The following is a 21,108-nucleotide window of genomic DNA, read 5'->3' on the forward strand; positions in this document are numbered from 1 at the left end:
AACTCCATGTCAAATCCATACCATTAATCAGATTTTTACCTACAGCATAATTGCTTTAACACGAGGGATTATTTTCAGGCATAACATTTCTTCCTTTTCATTTCAGTGGAAGTTTCATTTCTGTATGCCTGATAGTTCTTAGTGCAGTTTAGTTTCAGCTCTTTTGCATTTCTCACAAATTGTTTTCTGTTGTTTTGATAATATGATTTGACAAACCTGTTTGCATTCATTCCACATACCTTTTTGTGGTATTTTAAAACAATGTTTGAATTCTGGGTCATGCTGCCTTCTGTAATTCAGTCATTAAAGGAGACATTTAGAAATACATAAAATCTCAAAACTCTTGAAATAAATGCCCCCCACACAGAATTTTTATTTAAAAACTGCGTTTCTGTTAATAGAATTTAAGTTAAGCTGTTCAAAGACAGTAAGACTCCAAAGGAAGAAATGAAAATTGTAATATAAAAATTAAAGCTGTTCCAGAATCTTCTTGGTAAACCAAATTCTCAGCCTTCTGGAAGTATTGTTTACTTGAAATAAAGTGGAGTAAGCCATTAGAGAAGATGAAGTTACCTCATTTAAAATGAGGTTTGGGGTGTAGTTGTGTCTGTCACTTCAGATAATCTGAAAATAATAATATAAATACTTAAAGTTGTGTATTGCTGTGTGGATGCTGATCCAACAAGATGCAGTAAAAATACCAATAGAACGCACTGCCTTGTATCCTACTAGAGTCATCAACAAGCTGAACTGACCTTAAGCTATTAAGCAGGTCCATGAGCATTTTTTCATTCAGCTATTTTTATATTTAACAAAGACAAACATTTAACTTCAGTCAACATTTCAGCTTTTTTAAAAATACATCCTGCTATGCACTGCAAGCAGTCAGTTAAGCAAAGTGATTTAAGGATAATCTTCTATATCTTTTTACTGGCCACTTAACTGGCAACTTGGGGAAGAAAGAGCCATCACAGTGCTGGGCAGCCCCATTCAAGGTTATGACAAAAAAAAAAATATAAGAAATTCTTCCTATTCTGCTTATATTACTTAGTTTCATATCAAATTCCAGACTCTTCTACTTGATAAGTTGCAGAGGAATGCAGAACCACTTTAAATTACAATTCAGTAATAAATTCATTGCAATTGAATCTACAGCACAGATTGTCTGTTTCACAGCAGGTGGGCAGTGGTATAATGCTGTTGCACTTCAAGGAGGAATGCAAATGTTGATTCCCATTAGAAACAAAAAGAAGGAAAATAATCTTTCTATATGAACCAAAGACAGAATGCCAAACCAGAAGAATTTTTTTCCAATAATGATGTTGGCTTATCATAGTTGAGTTTTTAAGCAAAACAATGTCTTGAATTTTGTGGGTTTGCAAGGAATGCAGAGTGCACTCTGGCTCATTATTTCCTCAGCCTACCATGCCAGCAGGGAATAGTTCACTTGATAGATAATTGGTAGTTTAAGCTTTAGGTTAGCGTAAAGAAAGTTCCACAACTGAGGAACCTGTGGGGATGGAGACAGCTCCCTAGGAGATGTGTGGAGGAAGCCTGGGGGTGGACAGGGATGGCCAGGGACAGCAGGCTGTGGGAGTCATGCTCACTTGACTTGAGAAGGGAGTGCGAACACCCTGTGTGAGCAGGGACAGCCTGGGGGGTGGGGGTGGTGGGAGGTGGAGAAGAGAGGAATTTTGATATACCTGCGCAGTTGCAAAACTGTGACCTCTTTGGGATCACAGGGACAGGGTGGCATAGTTCATGACGACTGCTGTGATGAAAGGATGCTAACTTGAGTAGTAAGGCTGATGCAGAGTCATCACAAAAGCTCACCATAAGGAGGGAGTGCTGAGAGACTCCCCAGTGCCAGAATGACTGTTTCAGCACTGTTAGGAAGAACCTCCTCTTCCTAAAGAAGTCCAATGGATCCCTGTATACTTCATTTTTGAGGTTATGTTATACAAATGTGTGTGGTAGGAGTGTAAAAGAAACACTGGAGGTTGCATGTAGTTCGTTAGTTTTGTGTGTAGTATGTTATATATATTTGTGGAAAATTGGAAACATGGCTGCATTTATTTAACATTTACTTGATGTTAGGCTGAACAGAAGTATCACCAATGGAATGAAACTACCATAAGCAAAAAAATCCCTGGACCTTGTCGGCTCAGTGTTTGCTCTGTGAAATAGTTTGTCTAGTTAACTGAAGGCCATTCTGGGTAATGGCACGTTATGTAAAATAATAGGATAGCTGAAAAGTAGTACTCAAAGAGCCTAAAATGTGAAACACAGACTTAAAAACCTAACCCAAAAGCCAAAGAACTGAAAGGAGCATAAGGGAAGGAAAATATTAACAAGTTTGTACTGGAACTCCTTAAATGGGTTTTCATATTAAACTTGAAATTGTCCCTTTTATGTAGAAAATCTACATTGAGCTTGTAGCCCAGAGAAGAGGTTGAACTGTAGCATTTGGATCTGGAACTGGTGCTGTTCTAGATCCATGCTTACCTCTGAATTACTCAAATTCAGTAAGAGTTGAGCGTGAGTACATTATGGCAGCCCTTTCTGACATCCTGGTGTGCGATGCCTCCTACATTCTTGCTAGACATCTTATGATGCTCCCAGAGCTTGCCAGTGGATCTGCCAGCACTGTGAGGAATAGCCACAGTATAATCATGCTTGTTCCAGTGAAGATGGCTTACTGTGTCTGAAACACTGCCATGTACTGTTTTCAGCCTGTGGCTTTATATTTGTCACTGGAAAGCCATTAAGTAGCCCTGTGGTAAATACAGTGCTAGCAATGTGTCAGCGTTCTGTTAAGTTTTGCTATAGAAGAGTTGATATAGACATTGTGTTTTCAGTCTGTTTGGCTTTTAAGAAATATAATTGTGTTACTGCTAATAAGCACTGTAATAGTTTTAGATGGTTCTGCGCTACATCATTGGTTTGGTTTGTGTCTCTTTCTGAGCAATAGCTGTAGTTGAAATAAGAGTTACTGCATGAATACATTTGTTAATTCACAGATCACATAGAATACATCCAGTGATGATAGCTGATCATTAGTGAATGGGGAAAATAGACATAGATTTGAAGTGATCAGGTCAAAGTCATAGAGTGAAACCCAATCTCATAATTTTTTATAGCTATCATGCCTCTATATTTGCAGATTACTTCTTAATGCAACTTTTCAATCAGTGTATGCCGAGACTTTCCTGTGGGCATTTTCCAGTTAAGAGACATTTTCGGCAGTTTTGCTCCATCGATCTGGCATGAAGGTCTTGTGCTGAGGTGAGACTGTAACTCCTGATACTTGGAAGTTCCATTTAGAAGAACTGGTGGATACGTACAGCTTCTGAGAGAGTCTTTGAGAAGGTTACAAGCTGAAGTCAGTCTGTGGCATCTATGCCCTGTGACAGAAGAGGGCTGTGGATGGGGCTGCAGCTGACAGAACTGCACAAGCACCTCTTCAGCCTTTGGCAGAACTTCTGAGTTTCTTGGAGAAGCATTTGTGTTTCAAGGAATTCATCCAAGCAAACATGGAGTGTTCTGAAGAGAGAAAAGCATACCTGAGTTTTAAGAAGGACATCCTGCTTTAAGAAAGTTTTATTGGTTTCTGTCTCAGCAGGATTTAGGAAAAGCAGCTTGAGGCCCAACAAACCAAAAAGAATAACCTACTTCAGAAAACATTGTCTGCTCTAAGATGAACTTCAGGTCAAAAATTTTGTTCTATAGAAAGGAAACGTTGTGAATGTGTATGCACATGAATAATACATGCAAACATATGATGTCTGGACTGGCAGTATTGTCCTTCTAAGGTTCATACATAATTTTCTTCTCCTATCCTTATTTGGAAATCTTACTGTTTATGTAGTAATTTCCACAGCATGATGAGACCACTGTTGTAGGAAAATCCGTGTAGTTATTTTGTTTGTTTTAGTGTAATTTCTACATCAAGAAACAGTTTTACAGTTTCTAAGAACCACAGTTGGATTTACAGGAGTCACTGATCTTATGAGACAAGATAAGTGTCTCATTTTCATTTCTTCCTTTGGAGTCTTATTGTCTTTGAACAGCTTAATTTAAATTCTATTAACAGAAACACAGTTTTTAAATAAAAATTCTGTATGGGGGGCATTTATTTCAAGAGTTTTGAGATTTTATGTATTTCTAAATGTCTCCTTTAATGACTGAATTACAGAGGGCAGCGTGACCTGACTGCAGGTGAGGTCTCTCAATCAGAACTACACTTCATTAGTAAAGGCTTCCTGAAACTGTTGAAAGAAAATTAGTTGCTGCCATTGATCCACGTGACCTAAGGATATGAATGTGCTCTTTGAGAAGTGTTCTTGCATGGCTGTCAGGAGGGCACTATTCAAGTGTCTTAGGTGTGTGTGATTAAAAGAAAGAGGCACATCTAGACTTTGTGAAAAGCATTTGCTATAAGTAATTAGAAAAATCAGAAATATATTTTCTATCAACAAGTTTAGGTGATTAATAGGTATTTTAGAGGTGTGATCTCTTTAAATCTGGTGTAACTGAAATAGGATTTTCTTTTTCTTTTTGAATGTGTTTGAAAAACCAAGTTTGCAAAGTGTTTTTTGATCCCAAGAACTCTGGGGTAGCCAGAAAATTGGTGAAAAGCTCTTCAGATGGTCATTCAGTTCAAGACAAGTTGTATTTAATACATCACTCTTGATGGATGTGTGTGTTTAACCTTCACACGTGGAGATTCCTTGGGGGATCAATTCCAGTGTTGTATTAGCCTTACCACTAACTTCCCAAAAAGTGAACATGATTCTGCCTTGCTGTAATTGAAACCTTTGATATTTACTATTGTCTTCCACTCATGTGAAGTGCAAATGTTACCTTTTCTCATTCCAGAGCTATAAATGTATCTAAAGACTATCTTCTTGCCAGACTGTTTCTTCCTCAGATTAAAACCAATCTTTTTAATTGTTTTATCATAAGCCGTACCTTTCTGTACTCCAGTTACCATCACAGCTTCTCTAGACTGCTTAGTGGCACACATTTTTAGGGTAAGACCTGAAAGGTCTTGCCCAAAACTGTGAGACGTACTTCAGCTGAAACAAAGCCAGTGTGAAGTGGAGGGATTAAATCATGCATTGCTTAGACCATGCTCTTTCCCATATCCTCCAGTTTGAAGGAACTCTCTGGAAGAAGGATTCTCTGGATTCACACACGGAAAACAAAGTCAAGAATCTGAAATTATTTAATGTCGCTTGAAATTGAAGGGGAATTGTGTAACTTAGCGTCCTTTTCAGTAGATAACCTGATGTGGAGTGAGTGCCATCTGGAGGTTAGGAAACGTGGAGCTCTATATGCTTTCATGCTGAAAAACAAAATCCCCATGCTTTATAAATGAGATTTCTTACATGAATAGGAGTTTAAACCTAACAGATACTGGACATCTGCCACTCAGTACAGAGTTTGTGACCCATATCAAGACTTGAGGCTGCTCAGTATGTCTCCAAGTAAGGCATGCAAGTGTAATGATTCTCAGTGTTATGCTGTCACCAGTAAGTACATAACCTCTTGAGTGGCCTGTGTAGTTTTGGAAGATAACGCAGGGACAAGGAAAGGTATGATCTTCTCTTTCCTCTGCCTCTTTCAGATGTTTGAAGACAAACCAGTTCCTGGTGCAGTTTTCAGCTCACAGGAGGGAGCAGAAAGCATTTTTGCTGAACAAGAAGATGACTTTTTCAAAAGCGGGTTCCTATTTGGTGTCTCTGAACACAGTTGTCTCTCAGAATTCACATCTGCGCTGACTGGAATCAGTCCACTTGGGCTGATTGCATAATATGGTCTCCTTTTTTTAGGTAGCTTAGCTGTCATCTTGAAAGCCTTAATCCTGCAGTTCTGTCTGTGTTGGGAAAGCCAGGAGGAAAACCGCTTGGTGCTGTGACTTAGTGACTGGGATTTGGCTCTTCTTTCTATAGTGTCTTTTTTCTCTCCTCTCCTCTCCTCTCCTCTCCTCTCCTCTCCTCTCCTCTCCTCTCCTCTCCTCTCCTCTCCTCTCCTCTCCTCTCCTCTCCTCTCCTCTCTCCTCTCCTCTCCTCTCTCTCCTCTCCTCTCCTCTCCTCTCCTCTCTCTCCTCTCCTCTCCTCTCCTCTCCTCTCCTCTCCTCTCTCCTCTCCCTCTCCCTCTCCCTTTCCTTTTTTTTGTGTATTGTTGTTGTTGTTGTATTTTTTTTTCCAGAAACTGTTTGGGTGCTGACAGTGATGACACTTGTTCCTGCCACCACTTGTGCTTTTAAACTGCCTCCTGAGGTCTAATCATAAAACCAAATAGACTTAGTTGCAAAACATAGGTATATACATCTCCACCTCAGTGTGGTGAGAGACTGCCACCTGTTGTGTCAAGGCAATGCTAATGGCTTCTGTGTTGATCTCCACAGAGGACTGAGCATGATCCTACAGAAGCTACATATAGCTCAAAAGGCCATATGTAAGTTATTATCAAAGTTTGCACCTATGTAATGGAGATGCACAGGTGAACAGGCTTCAGGTATTGCATTGATTTAGCTTGATGTTGGTTTCCCTGGGCAGCCACAGATTTTAGGAACTCTGAACCTGTTAAATTCGAGGTTGATGATCCTAAAAGTGTCAGACAGGTTGCTGAGCCAACACTCCTTCAGAGCAAAATGTGAAAGCCTGCTTCCTTGTCAATTAGTTCCAAGAGTTAAGGGAATTTGAGAGCAGCATATCTAAAGAATCAAAAATGAAAACCAGTGTGAAAAAAAATTGTTCTCCTTTCCTCAGCAGGAAGGGATGAAAAAGCACAGAACACATCTCACGTGCCTTAAATTTTATTATTTAGAGCAAGCTTAAACATGCAGATGGCAGAGCTGATGAATCCTTCGCCAATTACATTAAATGCAACAAGCTGCTGATTTTATTGCTCTGACTTTCAGAACTGAAATATGTTGTTTGTGTTGGGACTCATCTGAGCAGATCTTCATTAATTGTTTATTTTCAGGAGATAAAAATTTAGGAAGTAATTGCCTTTTGGCTGTAATCTTGATTTTCTGATGTTAGTGGCAGCCTTACTGTAGACTGCATGGGAAGATGGATGAGGCCTGTAGTTCTAACCCTCTTTATATGGCCCAGCCACCCAAAATACAATGAGGAATGTCTCCTGTGGCATTGTTGGACAACATCCATCTTTGCTGTTGAAAGAAAATCCATGCTAAAGAGTAGGATTGGTCTCTCTGAGAAAAAGATTGAGGGATTTTTTACCTGCTGTGGAGTCTGTTGGCTAGAACCATTCAACTTGCTTTGTTACTGTTATATTTTTACCAAAGTGCTAGGAAGGCTGGAGCTCACCATCAAGTTTCCTCTTTCGTGCACCAGTGCTGAAGAAATAATCCATGTTTACCAAATCCCTGCCAAGTTCAGTACCCATTCGACTGCCAATAGTCTGGTTGGTTGAGTTGGGAACTTTGCTTGAGAACACAGGCATATAGTTTGGCAGTGGCTTCTGCTCCTTTTTCTTACCCTGGATAAAACAAACACCATTAATAAGTTTTCAGAATTACATCCATTGCTTGTTACAAAAATACAAGTTACTGAGGTTATTTATAACATCACTTTTGCCTTCAAAGTTAGAGTTTGAATATACTTAAAAATGTCATACTGAATGTACACGAAAGTGCTGAAGAAGTAAACAATTGTTTTTTCCTGTCTTTTGTGGGAATAGGATAACACAGGGAAATGAATAATTTTCAAATGTGTTGCGTAAAATGTCAGCTGAGACAGAAGTTATCCTGGTCTAGAATGGTCATGAAATGGGAGGTATTTTGTTTCATTTTTAGTTAAGTGTCTTGGATTTCAGCATGATGACACGATCTTTTCTCCTAGGAGGCTGGTTCTTCTTCACTTGTCTTTCTAGGGAGTTGCTAATACTGAAACAGATTGAACACGTGTGTGCTGTATTTCTTTGCTGCATAGGTAGCAGATGAAAGGCACTTCAGTTCTCTTTTATTTTTCCTGAAGATTTTAGTCTGATAGCATTTGCCAATTATGCCTAAGTATGCTTCAATTTTAAATACTAGCATAGCTCAAATGGGTGAAAACGAAAAAGAACCTGGATTACAGTTGAATGTTTGTTCAAAGCTTACCATTTGGTCATAGTCCTTTAGGAAACTCCAGTTCTGGTACCTTGGGGTAGAAGTGAAAAATAGCAGTGTGAAATTGACTGTCTTTAGCTAGACTAGTTAATGTTGGTCGTATTTGAATACCTATTTAACTGCTTAATTTGATACTTAGAACCCAGCTCTTATACCTGCAACCTCTTTGCACCAAAACCTGTCTCTTCTGTGGTGAAGCACAGGGTTTTTTTTTATTCCTATAGGAACCTCATACTATGTGAGGAGTGGAGCTTTTTTGCTAAAGGAAGATGAGCCTATCATGTCCACAGTGTATTCCTTGTGCAAATGCAGATGAATAAGCAAAATCCTGCTCTAGCAAACTTTTGACCCATGACTTGAGCGAGACAAAGATTCTTATTTTCTAAGTAACAGATCCTCTGCTGGCAGAAGTCCCTGGTAGGAATACCCAGAGCTGTATTTGCTGCAGCCAAATGCCCATGGGAGTATTTTGTGCAGATAGGCATCTGTGCTGGGAGTAAACTGAATCAGAAGGCCTCAGTTTTGCTCTTCAGCTTAGTTCTATACCTGGTGTGGGACTGCAGGGCAAGTCCTTTCATTTTCTGTCCTTTGGTTTCCCTGGCCTGAAATTGAGAAAACAAAAGTTCACCTGCTATTATAAAAGTGCAGTGAGGCCAAGAGAGAAAGCAGTTGCCTACAGCTGTATTTGCAGAAGGGCTCAAGGGACACCAGGGTTGACTCTCTGATCTGGTTACCTGCATCTATACAGTGCTGCATCTAAGCTCACCGATCTTGTGCTGAATGTACATCCTTCTGAGTTGAGCTCATCTCTACAGAAGAGCCATGCTCCCCATTGAGCTAGGAGCATTGAATTCCTGTGCTGCACTGCCCTGTCCAGTGCATATATACCTAAGTGCATGTAAAAGCTAAGTTATGATTGTCATATTTATCACTATACCTTTTGGTATAACGGCACAGCACAGAGGTCCTAAAATTTTTAATTTACTATGCCAGCCACTATTTGAACATACAGATTTGGGTGTTACTGGATGGTGTTAATTACTGAGAAATGCTTGCCTCTCAGACATTTACCTATATCCATTTTAGGTCAGACCACCAACACATAGCAGGCTTTCCCCATCATCAATTCTGGTAGGGGATACAGAGCTGAAGGGCAGTGCTCTGCAGGCTGTAGCATTTGTAGTCTGCTGGATCCAGCTTTAGGCATCTGTCCTTCACATTCCCGTCCTACCCTTTTACAAGAGTTTCTGTCTTTGTAGCTAAGATTGCAGAGCAGAACATGCATCATCTGAACAATCTGTTACCTTACTTACCCATGAAAATGAGTTTGCACCAGTGTTCCTGACTGTGAACCCCAGGGGGCAGGTACAGTCTCTTCTGCTGCCTTAGCTAGGGAACAGGTATGGAATGTGCTGGGCCCATTTGACAAGAGTCTGAATGCACAGCTGGAGGAGAGTAACATTGCCACCATGGCCCTGGCTTTGCAAGAGTCCTGGCTCAGCCTTTCCCTCAGGTAAAGGGAGCCAGACAGGATTTCAAATGCGTCTCTGGGGGAATCAGAGCTGTTATTTGCACCTCCTCCAGAAGGCTGAGGAGGATGAGGGTTTTCAGATGGTTTCTTTTTCCATTCTAAAAAATCCTGAGAGTGATGTTCTTTTTCCTTCCTTTCCCTTAATTTGTCTAGTGCACAGTGGGAGCTGCAACTGCTTTTGTTTTTACAAAAGATATTCTTCTAACAGGCATGTTCATGCTGTGTACTGAAGTACGAGCATAAACACTCAAGATATGTGGCAGAGACAGGATCTTAATTTTGGGTTCCTTAAGGTCACTGTATACACAGTTAAAGCTTAGTTTGTATGGTGTAGTTCAGTCTACTCAAACACTGTAACAATGGGGCATGGCCAGTAGATTTACAGATTGGGAATACAAAATCATATTTTGGCAGAACACTCTGTTCAACTCCCATTCAGCCATTTCCAAGAATATGAGAAGACATGATAGTATCAGTGTGTCTGCAATAAATTATAAAGGTTGGCACATTTAAATCTTCATTCTGGAAATGTCTATAAAGCTAAAAGATACTTGGCATGCAATTTTTTGCATCCCTTTCAGCTTAAGCCCAGCATGCCAGGAGATACTAGATTTTGTCCAGAGAAGACAAACAGAGATAATAGGGTCTGATCCAAAGTCCCTGCAGAAGAAAATTTTCTTTCATAGTATAGGCTTGGGATCAAGCCCCAAGACTATCAGCGAGCATCAGTACCAATGTCAAGATGAGTAGAAGAGGCATGAACTGGAGCAAGTGACTTACCAAATCTTTCTTCCTCTCTGTTCAGCCTCCACAGACTCTCTCCAGATCTTATCCTGTTGAACCTGGTCTTGCTGCAGTGCCGACTGCTTATCTGCCCAAGACTGAGTAGCTGGTTGTGCAACAACAGATCTTCTGAGCTGTGTGCTGCCAAGAGACACAGATGGAGCTAAGGCTGGCTGCCCCAGAGATGTGGTTGCTGGTTGCCGAAACCTGACCAAGATATTTCTTCTGAATCCAGAACCCTTTCCCAACTTGTCCAATTTGGGACTCACTGTATCCCAGTATCATTAGGTATATTGTGAGTGTTATGAATGTTAAACCTATTTTTACACTTTCAAAGCTTCATCTCTCCTAAGTTTTCTTTTAGCTGGTGATTTGGAGTGCTTTCAGAAAACAAAGGTGACGGCAGCACTAACAGGCAGTGCTCAGTGCTGTTTTACTTCCCTCTTATTTAATGCTCATTTCCTACTGCTTTATGTTGCTTTGTTGCTTGCTGAGGGAGTTCTCATGGTAACTGCAATTTTGTAAGAAACGGCTGTTACTGAAAGCCATCAGATATCCAGCTGTACTCAGCAAACTCCCACTTTAAGAGGGGATTACTGCTGCTGGCAGCTGAGACCACATTCTATTAAAATTCCTCAGAACAATAAAGTCTGGCTTAGTAGCAAAGGGTGCTGTGGAGATTGCTGCTGAGTATGTGAGGAGGACTTTTGTTGTGGTTATGTAGCAGAAGCAAAACCTGAAAGCTGGAAGCAAGTCTGACTTGTGAATATTCATCAGAATGGGAGCAGAGACCCAGTGGGACAGCTGCTGGGGCCTCGAAATAGATTTTGGGCAGAGCTATTTTGTTTAAAATATTTCAATGAATATGTGCTGAAAGCTTCTTATTTACAGATTAAAAAAAAAAGGGCAGCCAGAGATCACCAAAAGTCCCTTTTAAGTATTTAGAGATTTCTGCAGAAGGTATTAAACAACTATAAGTAGTTAAGTAACTATTAACATTATACAGGGTTATTAGTGTGCAAAGTGAGAATTTTCAAAACAGTGTCCAAAATCTCAGTGTTTGTCTTTACAGTCAGCCTGTTAGGTTTCTGTGGTATGAAGTCACTTCCTCAAGTATGTGTGACCTTGCAGGAAAATGGAGTATTTTAAGTATAAATTTCCTCTGAAATTCTTGACTGACTTGTTTTGAGTAGTGTGGATTAGCTCCAGATGAATTCTAGCCTCTTGCTTCATCTTCCTGGTAAATGCTAATGAAGTTTGAATCTACTTTTTCAGGGGATTTTGGCAAACTTATTTGCTTTCAGTGTTAGGAAATGCATGCTGAATTTAGCAAATAATTTCTTTTAAAATAGTTGCAACTGTACAACCCAAACACTTCATGCATGAAATACTTCTATATTTGGAAAAATTATTCTGACTTGAAGATTGCAGTAACATAAGAAGAGGTAAACTCCACCTCAAACCATAATTTTTGCTTTGGGTTTTAATGAAATTTTAGTAGACTTTTTGTTTATTTGCTCATTTTTCTGAGACAATTGAAACCTAAATAGTGTCGTTCATCTGTTTCAACCCCCCCCAAAAAAACAAAGTCTTGTATTCACGCAGCATTATCCTGAATTGAAGAAACGAAATGTTTGCCAACCTAACCTGATGGTTGTCTCTGTTCCTCTTGTGGAATCTGCTTATTCTGCTGCATTTGTTCCAGGGTCCAGTCCAAGTTGGAATGTGTGCAGCTGGTTGGAGAATGGGGTTTTAGAAGCATGTAGCTGCTTTAAAAGGAAGCTGAGGCACATTTGGAAGACCCAGTGCATTAATCAGTGCGCATAGGATTTTTAGCTCCTGATCGGATCAGGAGGATCTTGATGAGAAATCTGTTCCTATGCATGGAATGCTTTTTATTTCTTGTTTACAAAGTTCTGGTGTTATTTCAATTCTAATCTTTCCTTGAAGTCAATTTCTTCAAATTAAACATAATAATAAAGATGGTTATTGAGCTGAGTACATAGCCTCCAAATGACTACTTGTAGCCACTGAATAAACTGGACCAGAAAGATTACAAGCAGGTATACCTATGACAATGAGTGGTGTCTGCAAAGATGCAGGAGCTTTAACTACCATAGTTTTGATGCAGGTGTAGGGCTACAAAATGTCTTTCAAAACATCTTACTGAAAGTGAATTCTTAGGTTACAGCGAGCTCTGATGGCCTGAGACTCCACAACCTCAGAAAAGAAGAAAGTCTTAACTGTTTAGGGCATCTGTAGGCTTAAACCAAAAGTAAGCTATGAATCGACATGGAGGCATTGGACACTTCATAATGTTCAAGCGATTTCTCTGAAAACAATAGATGGGAATGGGATCATGGCTGTTTAAATAAGTTGGAGTTTAAAAAAATATGCATTAATATGACTTTAGAATGTATCTGCTGTTTCCAGAAATTGGTCACTAAAAGATGGTAATTTAAAAATTATCCTATTTTCTGTTGGGACTAGAAGACATCAGGATGTGGTTGTGCACCATTAAAGCGCATCCAGGTGAGTGCAAGGATGATGTTTCTGGGTGTTACTATAGATTCCTTACTGGATCTACTATTAGCCCATTTAGGCCATTTACTAGAGTAGCAGCTCAGCAGAACTGCTGAAGAGACTGAACTCTTTCCCCTTGTATTACCATCTGCCAGTTTAACATTTTATTTGTTCATTATTACAATGTGGGGCATTTAAGCAGGGAGTTCATTTGGATTGGTACACCTGATCTACTGCATACTTCTTTTCATCCTGCAGTACAAGAGGTTGATGTTCACTATGGCTTTGTGCCACATGTTTCTATGTAAATTGATTATACCATCTTATTTTTTCTTGTTAGTGACATGAAACTTCAAAAAAAGTTATGAGTGTCACTGTAGGAGGTGGTGCCTTTGCTTAGGAGTTCGTTTAGGGATTAGTTTATCTGACAAGCAGTGTTGGTGCCCGTCATTCTGAGGAAGAATTTGACTGAGGTTCATCTTTTGGTTTTTCCAGACAAGTGATGATACACACTACAAATTCATCTGTGAAAAATATGTTACTTACTTACCTCTGTCAAAGGAAAAGATGTCTGGAGAGGCTTTTTATGGAGGAAAAGGTTCAGGTGTTTAGACAAAACATTTTTGTTTGACCACAAGAGGGTATTGCAGTATAAGTTATGTAAGACTTCAGCTAATGTTTGTCTTTGTATGCATTGCCTTATTTTTAAAATGCACAGTAGTTAAGAAAATCTGAATTTTTATGCCAGTATTTGACATCCTTGTCCAGAGGCAATTTCTGAGCTGCTCATTCTAAATTTTGTTTTGGTTTTATAGTCACAAGTTTCTAGAAGCTCAGGAAGTTCTCATAGATTTCAGGGAATTCAGAGGCTTATTCTAAACCACTGTAAAACTTAATGGAAATTGCTTGGCTAAATGCAAGAACGTATCAGTTACAGAAGAGAAATAATAACATGAGATGAATGTGTTGCTGCTTTGGTTGGAAGTGCTTGTTGGTCCATGATGGGTGCTGTCAAAGTCACTGAGACTCTGATCTGATTTTCCCCTGTGGTTCTAATTGCAGGATAAGATCTGAAATCTTTCTTAGCTTATTTGTGCTTCCCAGATTTCTCCTTTACATCCAAGTCTTCTACAGTTGGTTTGCACTGTTTTCATAAGTCAGTACTGTGTTGGGATACTTGCCTACAAAAGTTATCTTCTAAACTTGTGTTACCAAATGTTCATCATGTTCTGTACAGTTAAGACCATGGAAGAGGGAGCTAGAAGCTCTTCTAGGCCTGCTGCTGAATTTAGGAGAAGATGCATGGTACACCTAGCTGTCTCTCAACTAGCCAACCTGTAAAAGAAGAAGGATCACAGCCATTTCACATTATATGTGAAGAGCAGATTAGTGATTTGGTGGACAACAAAGCAATTTTCATGTAAGAAATTTTGTGTATGTGAGATACTGCAGAGATTTAAGAAACATGCACATTTGGAAACAGTGTATATATTGTGTGAATGTGAGGCAGGAGCAAAATTGTCAGCTGGCAGAGAGGGCATCTCCCTGGAGACCTCAGCTTTTCAGAGCTGATCACCATTCAGAAGATCTCTGCCACTTCACATATAGTATGGAGACCCCCATTTAATTTTCCAGTATGAACAGTATTGCCTGCCCCAAACAGTGACATTCACATTGTCACCGTCATCTTCCTCAAATCAATAAAGGTCAGTCAAGTCAGTTAAGACTGCAGGCTGGAAGATGGGCCATGTTGACGGCTAGTGGAGCAGTGTGTTAGGTGATTGGTCAGAGGATGCTGAGCACCCACAGAGATGTGGTGGATGGCAGAGCAGAACTGTGCTGCCTTCTCACTGGCCCTAGCCTTTAATCACCAGGGGCCCTAGAAAGCTTGGAGGTGACAAATCCTGCTGACAAGCTGTGTCTTGGTATGTCAGGAGCAGGGTGCTTGGGTTGTATGAAATCAAACCAAAAACAAACCCTGCAAACTACCAGTTTGGAGTAAAACTCCTGTTAAACAATTATGTAGCTGCTCATTTAAGGGCATCATGTGTGAAGTTTTGCCATAGCTTTAAAAAAAAACAGATACAAACTTCTTTCTTTACAAACTTCTTTCTTGTCTTGATGGAGTTGTGCAGAGAGAACCTGGGAAGTTAAGCGTCTGTTGCGTCGGCAGCATACAAATGCCACTGGGGGAATGTCTGCTTGCAGTGACACAGAGTCTGACACTTTGAAATAAAATCAAGGCTGTAATGCAAATTGTAAAAAACCTGTTATATTTTTTTTCCATCCTGTTAAAAATTATAGTGTCACAGAATACATTAGGCACTGACAGGCAGTTTGCTTTATTTGAAACAGAAATTATTTATTTGAAAAAATACTATTTTCTTGAAAAAATATTAAATAGCAGCTATTTCATAGACTCTCCAGGCCTATTACGTTAGAGTCTTCTGCTTAAACCTGCCACCTGAACAAGGTGAAGGAATTTCAGGGAGGGAACGCTGCAGGGTTGATGTGTGAGTGGGGATGTTTGAGGAGGAAGAACTATGAGTATAGGAAGGTGTGGCTCACTGGCTGAGGAATGTTTTAAGTTGCTATTTCACATAATGTCAGTCTTAGAGGCTAGATCCTGTCAGAAGTGCAGTATTGCATGAACAATCAAGGTTGTCTTCATTAGTCAGTTGCTAAGTCACATCCTCACCACAGCAGGGAGCTCCGGTAGCTGCATAGTGGAGCTTGGCTTTATTCTGTTTATCCTCTCTGTTCCCTTGCACAGTTCCTTAGCAGGTCGAAGAGAAATTCAGTGTATAAAGTGATGAAGTCCTTGTGAAAAGGCTGTGCTTCATGCTGCTTGAGTACCTGGGGCAACAATTTGACCTCTGAAGTCTGGTGTAGCCCTGCTTTTCCATGCTTCTGCTATATACATCTGTTAATAGTATCAGTTTATGATCAGTTTGTAACAGTGGAGGAGAAGATGCTTCAGGAATACTACAAAGATTCAATTTTCTCTCTCTGCTACCTGGGGCACTATAGTACATGCAGACGTATTTTATCATGTGAATTGCAATAGTATATCACTATATCTTTCAATGCTCAAGGTGCTATTCAGTTATTTTTTGAATTCTTCTGTGCCTGCACCTTAATACACTAAATGTTTCATTTACCATCTGCTCACCATATTCAAAGGACATGAACTTCTGTTTTGATGTGAACTACCAAAAATTCTCTGCTGCAATGTAGGCAAAGTTTTCAAACTGTGGTACCTAAAATTTGTTTTAAGTTGTGTCTTTAGCTATTAAATGAAAGGGGCCTGTTGTTCTTTCAGATGTTCTTAACCTTTGCAAGTTCTGAGCTATTGAGCTATTTCCATTTAGCTTTTTTTCAAGATAACTGTCAGAGTCTAAAATTGAGAATCCTTGTCTGAACATGCCAATCACAGGCTTTCTCTGTTTTTTAGCAAAGCTTTTAGCATCTTCATTGCAGCTATTAGTGTAGGTTTCCATCTTAACTGTAGAAGCTAGTGTTAAGTCACACTTCATTCTGGTGTTTGTCCAACTCTGACTGTTGGGAATCAGAAGGAAGTTCTTCCTAAAGGCAGGATGTTCCTGTAATTGTTTGCAGGGGAGGTTGTGCATAGCCTTTTTTTTTTTTTTTTTGACACACTAAAATGTAGTGGCAAGTTTCTTGAACTCATAGGAGAATTCAGACCTGAAGGGACCTCAGGAGATCTCTAGCCCAATTTGATCCTCAGAGCAGGATTAGCTATAAAATCAGACCAGCTGCTCAGGGCTGCATGCCATTGGTCTTGAAAGCTGCACAGCCTTCTGGGATAATGTGTTTTGCCACTTGGCTCTCCTCATTATGAAGTTTTGCCTTATATACAGTCAGAACCTCTCTTGTTTCTGCTTGTGCCTGTTACTTCATTCTCCAAACAGGCACTGCTGCAAGCAGGCTGGGTTTTTTTTTTTCCAGTAACCCCCTTGCAGGTACTGGGAGACTGCTCTGCTCCATGCTGACCAGGATTTGATCACCAGTCACATTACCTGTGTTACCTAGATCTGTCAGATCTTTGCCTAACTCAGTGCATTCTTTGTCCCTGCCTGATTTGACCATGTACACTGCTTGTGTCCAGCAGGACAGATGCTACATGAGACATATAAAGAAAAGTAACAGAGTATCAGGAATGTGCAGTCTTGTTTTGCCATTCTTTTCTTGGATCACCTGCACTGTTCTGTAGTTCAGTCCAGCCTTATTCCTTCTATGGTTGTAGAGAGCATCTTTGTTCTGCTGTGGGAGCTGGAAACTTTTGCTCCCTGAAGAAATGGACAGCCAGAACAATGAAATCTTCTGGATGTGTTTGCAGCTTTGTATTTTTAGCTCAGTTGTGCAACAGTTCACATGCAAATACTCCAACAGTAAGGAAAAACTGAAAGGAAAACAGCTGTGTCCCTACACCTTAGGGCCAGAGCAGCCAAAGAGACTTGGAACAGCTTTCAGACCAGACTGTCATTGTACCAGATCCTTCATTAAAGATCCTGTTACACTTTAATGAAGGGAATGGGAACTTGGCTCTTAGCATGGGCTACTCCAGTTTTCAGGACAGGTCCCAGGTTTTAGGAAACCTTTTGCTTAGGTTACTACTTAAGAAAGCTTACAAAGCAGTGGACAGCTATGCAATTAAAAATACAGTTGCAGAATTAAGATAAAATCCTACTTTCTTACTACTGACTACATAAGGAGAAAAAGGCAAGGCCTTATCCTACTTTTTGTATGAAATATCTACATAATGTACACATGTGCAGTATAAGGATTCTATATCTCTCTTTAAAAATCCAGCTTTGATCACAGTGCTGACATAAGTGCGCCTCCCAGCCTCTTCCACACAGAGAACATAAAAACACTTTTCAGCAAAACTGAGATTGTGTAAAATAGTTGACCTGTTCAACCTGCAAGAGTTCATCATGAATTATAATGAGATCAGTGAATCTTTGCTGAATGCAAAGCAGGGTTTTCAAAATGCTTCCAGGATCTGGAGTCCCAGGATAGAGAACAGAGTAAAGCCAGCAGCATGACAGTATGGAGAACCCTATCAGGTGAGGTCTCCTACAGCTTCCAGCATTCCTGCTGCTTAACAGCAGGAACCTCAAAGCTCTGGGGTATTGGGGTACTGTGTCCTTGGTTTCTGGGCAAACTACTCATATGTTTTTTTAAAAAGTAGAATAGATGACAAGCAAAATAGGGATATTCATGTGTGTTTCTTCATTCTTGATGATCTGCTGCAGCATTCCATGTCACTGGCAGTTTAAACCGTAAAAAGAACATTCTGCAAATATTGGTTCTTGTCTGCCGTGAACGCAAAGGATCCTTTAAATGTATTCTAAATTGTTTAAGATTGACTAACATATGCAAAATTGGTTGCATCAGGTGAGTTAATCACACATAGAGGCAACTAGAAAGTCCTAGGGTACTTGAGAAATCCATGCATAGCAAAACTTAAAGAGACCTATGTCTTTCTATGACAGCAGGAGAGAAAGGTGGGAACATCTATCTGGCCGTTGGATTGGCCTGGATGACTATGAGTGCATCAGTATTCACATCTGATGTCTGGTTAAGAGTGTTTTACAAGCAAATCTCCTGGTCATCTCCACTTACTGTGTTTTGGATGGGGTGGTCTTGGAGCATGTCAACTCTGTGGGCCCCTGGGTTGCTGCTGGAAGAGAAGGCAAGCTGCACCCACTCTCCAGCTGCTCATGGGTGTAAATGCTATGGTCCAGGAAAGAGCAGGCAGCTTCTAGCCTGCAGAGTGGGTTAAATGTCCTTGTGAGTATTTAACAACAGTTGGTTTCACTCCACAGATACACATGGCCTGCTACTGCAGACATTCCCTAGACCTTCGTTATCTATAAGGTCATTGGAGACACCCTTATGGAGCCCTACATGCAGATGTTCAAAATGAGATTTCTTGATATGAATGAAATGTAGAACTACACCTACACTAGGAAAATAGTGCCAGGCCTGCTCTCTGGATGAGAGTCAGAAACGTTCCACGCCTTAGTAGAAGAAATTTACTATTGATTGCGTTATATTGCATGATATTTTATGTTACTTATTTGCTGTTTTAAAAAGGACTTACCCAGGAGTAAAAGGAGAAGTTGGGTGGAAGACTTTGTAGAAAAATAACTTAAATTTCCAGTCTTGTGTTAGAGGAACATATATATGGCTTTGTCTACTCGATATGGTTTATATTCCTAATTCCAGCCATTCTTTCATAAGATTTTTTTCTTATATACTTGAACCTGGCAATTGGAGGATTAAGGATGTGTCTGGACTGGCTTTTTTGCAAGTCTGATTATGATAATCACCTATGCCATTAGCATAAAATAAAAAGCAGAACCTTTCTTGTACTTGCAGTTCTAGTAGGAGACCAGTTCACAGGAACCAAAAGTTTTGCTGGTGAATGAGAATATCCATTCTGGAAATAGCCTGCACCAGCTCCGGAGTTAAAATGGTACCCTACTCTTGCAAAAGGCTAATTTAGGGATTTTGCAAAAAGCATCTCTGTGTTGTACCTGTTTGCTTTTTGCTCTTTGCCCATTTCCATTCCTCCAGGGTCAAATTAACTTGTGGTGATGTGAATATTCACCTAGGCTGCATACTGAACTTTCACAAACCTAGAATTTTGCAAGAGGACTAGAAAACATCAACAATCAAAGCAGACTTTCCAAATTGCTTCTCCTTGTTAAAGCCTTTATCACAGAGTACAGGTTAAAGTACCATTTTTTACCTAAAAAAAAAAAAAAGGAAAAGAAAGTTTATCTTGCTTTTCTACATACCTTTGTTTCTGGTGAGCATTCAAATTCATTTCATTAGAATAAGGACTTCTCAGAACTGTGGTGTGTAATGGCTGCTTTACTTTATACTTTCTGTTTTATAGGCTCCACTGTCGGTACTGTTGTTAGATGGGAGAAGTAAATAGACTTTGAGAAAAAGATCTCACCATAGCAACCCTCAGCTTCTGTTTACAGTTCAAGTAAACGGCTGTGCAGCAAACGTTTCTGTCCTGAGGAACTTTCTAAACCAGTACACTAGTTGGTTTAATAAGAAAAGGATTAATGCAGTATGCAGAAGACAAATTTACACTCTAGATTTAAATGGTGAATAACTTAATTTTCTAGAAGCTGCCAGCAAATAACACATCACAGCCACTCCATAGGGAGAGGGTATTTTCTTACTTATGTATTATACGAGCAAGTACATGACAGTTCAGAGGGAGAGGTTCATGTAAGCACTCGTCAGAATGTGAGTTCTCCATTAAAATCAATATTAAAGCTCCCTTTGTTCAATGGGAGCAACTCTGTGTGTGTTTTGAAAACTAAACCTTTTGGTTTGTCTTTTGATTAAAGAAGAAACTTTTGCTCAAGCAAAACTTCTATTGACTAAGCGGCCATTTTGCTCCAGAAAAACTAGTACAGTAAGTTAGATGCCTCTGAAAATCCTGGCTGCAGCAGGGTTTAGACCTTTAAAGGATATGGCAGGAAAGGACATTCTTTCCTGTCTGCAACTGGTACTAGGACAATGTTTCTAGCAGTGCTCTGGATTTGCTCTGTCTTGGTTTGTGGTTTGGGTTTTGTTTGTTGTTTTTTTTTTAAATAATCAAATTGGCAAGATTTTATTGCAAAGTGCAAGTATTCTTCTGTATTCCTTAGGGACTTCGCCCGTGCATGTTGGTCTTTCTTCTGGCTTGCCTTTATGATTGGCTGGCAGCACGGAAGCACGGTCAGGGGAAGGGGTAGTCTGAGATGGAGTCACCATTTTGGAGGATCTTGTATCTGGTGAGGCCTTTGTGGGTTTTGACGTGGAAAGTGGCTGGAGAAGCTGATTAGGAGGCAGATATATAGTGATAAAGTTATTACCCCACTCTATTCAGTGCTTGTGAGGCCACCCCTGGAATACTGTGTTCAGTTTTGGTCCCAGTATTTAAAGGGTGGTTGTGAAGAAGACAGAGACTCCCTTTTCACAAGGAGCCACGTGGAAAAGACAAGGGGCATGGGCACAGGTTACTCCTGGGGAGATTCTGACTGGACACAAGAGGAAAATTTTTCACATTGAGAACAATCAGCCACTGGAATAA

The 21,108-nt window shown here is 40.0% G+C and overlaps 1 protein-coding gene across 2 annotated transcripts; it reads right to left on the minus strand.

Annotated features, from left to right (window-relative positions):
* Positions 1 to 3,210: 3,210 nt before the first annotated feature.
* CUNH2orf50 (chromosome unknown C2orf50 homolog) lies at positions 3,211 to 19,984 on the minus strand. 2 transcript variants are annotated; one of them, XR_009964274.1, is made up of 5 exons: positions 19,811 to 19,984; positions 10,455 to 10,598; positions 8,135 to 8,174; positions 7,254 to 7,512; positions 3,211 to 3,543 (listed from the first exon to the last, which is right to left on the minus strand). XR_009964274.1 is itself a non-coding variant. In XM_062615903.1 (5 exons), the coding sequence occupies exons 1-5, from the start codon at positions 19,837 to 19,839 to the stop codon at positions 7,005 to 7,007; spliced, it is 606 nt and encodes a 201-aa protein (XP_062471887.1). In that variant the 5' UTR covers positions 19,840 to 19,950; the 3' UTR covers positions 6,812 to 7,004. The 2 variants fall into 2 exon arrangements, 1 of the variants encoding a protein (XP_062471887.1); XM_062615903.1 differs by lacking the exon at positions 3,211 to 3,543 and adding an exon at positions 6,812 to 7,225 and having other exon boundaries at positions 7,341 to 7,512; positions 19,811 to 19,950.
* Between the last annotated feature and the right edge of the window lie 1,124 nt (positions 19,985 to 21,108).

The sequence above is a fragment of the Pezoporus occidentalis genome, unplaced genomic scaffold, assembly GCF_034315485.1.
Source record: "Pezoporus occidentalis ecotype Australia unplaced genomic scaffold, CSIRO_AGI_Poc_V1 ctg185, whole genome shotgun sequence".
In the NCBI taxonomy this organism is placed as follows: domain Eukaryota; kingdom Metazoa; phylum Chordata; class Aves; order Psittaciformes; family Psittacidae; genus Pezoporus; species Pezoporus occidentalis.

Coding starts and splice junctions, on each gene's coding strand:
- CUNH2orf50 (XM_062615903.1), bottom strand. CDS start 19,839: ATGAATTTGAATGCTCACCAGAAACAAAG. Junction 10,599..19,810: donor AATGCTCACCAGAAACAAAG/GTATGTAGAAAA, acceptor GTCTCTTGGCAG/CACACAGCTCAGAAGATCTG. Junction 7,513..8,134: donor TAAAGGACTATGACCAAATG/GTAAGCTTTGAA, acceptor TGTTTTATCCAG/GGTAAGAAAAAGGAGCAGAA.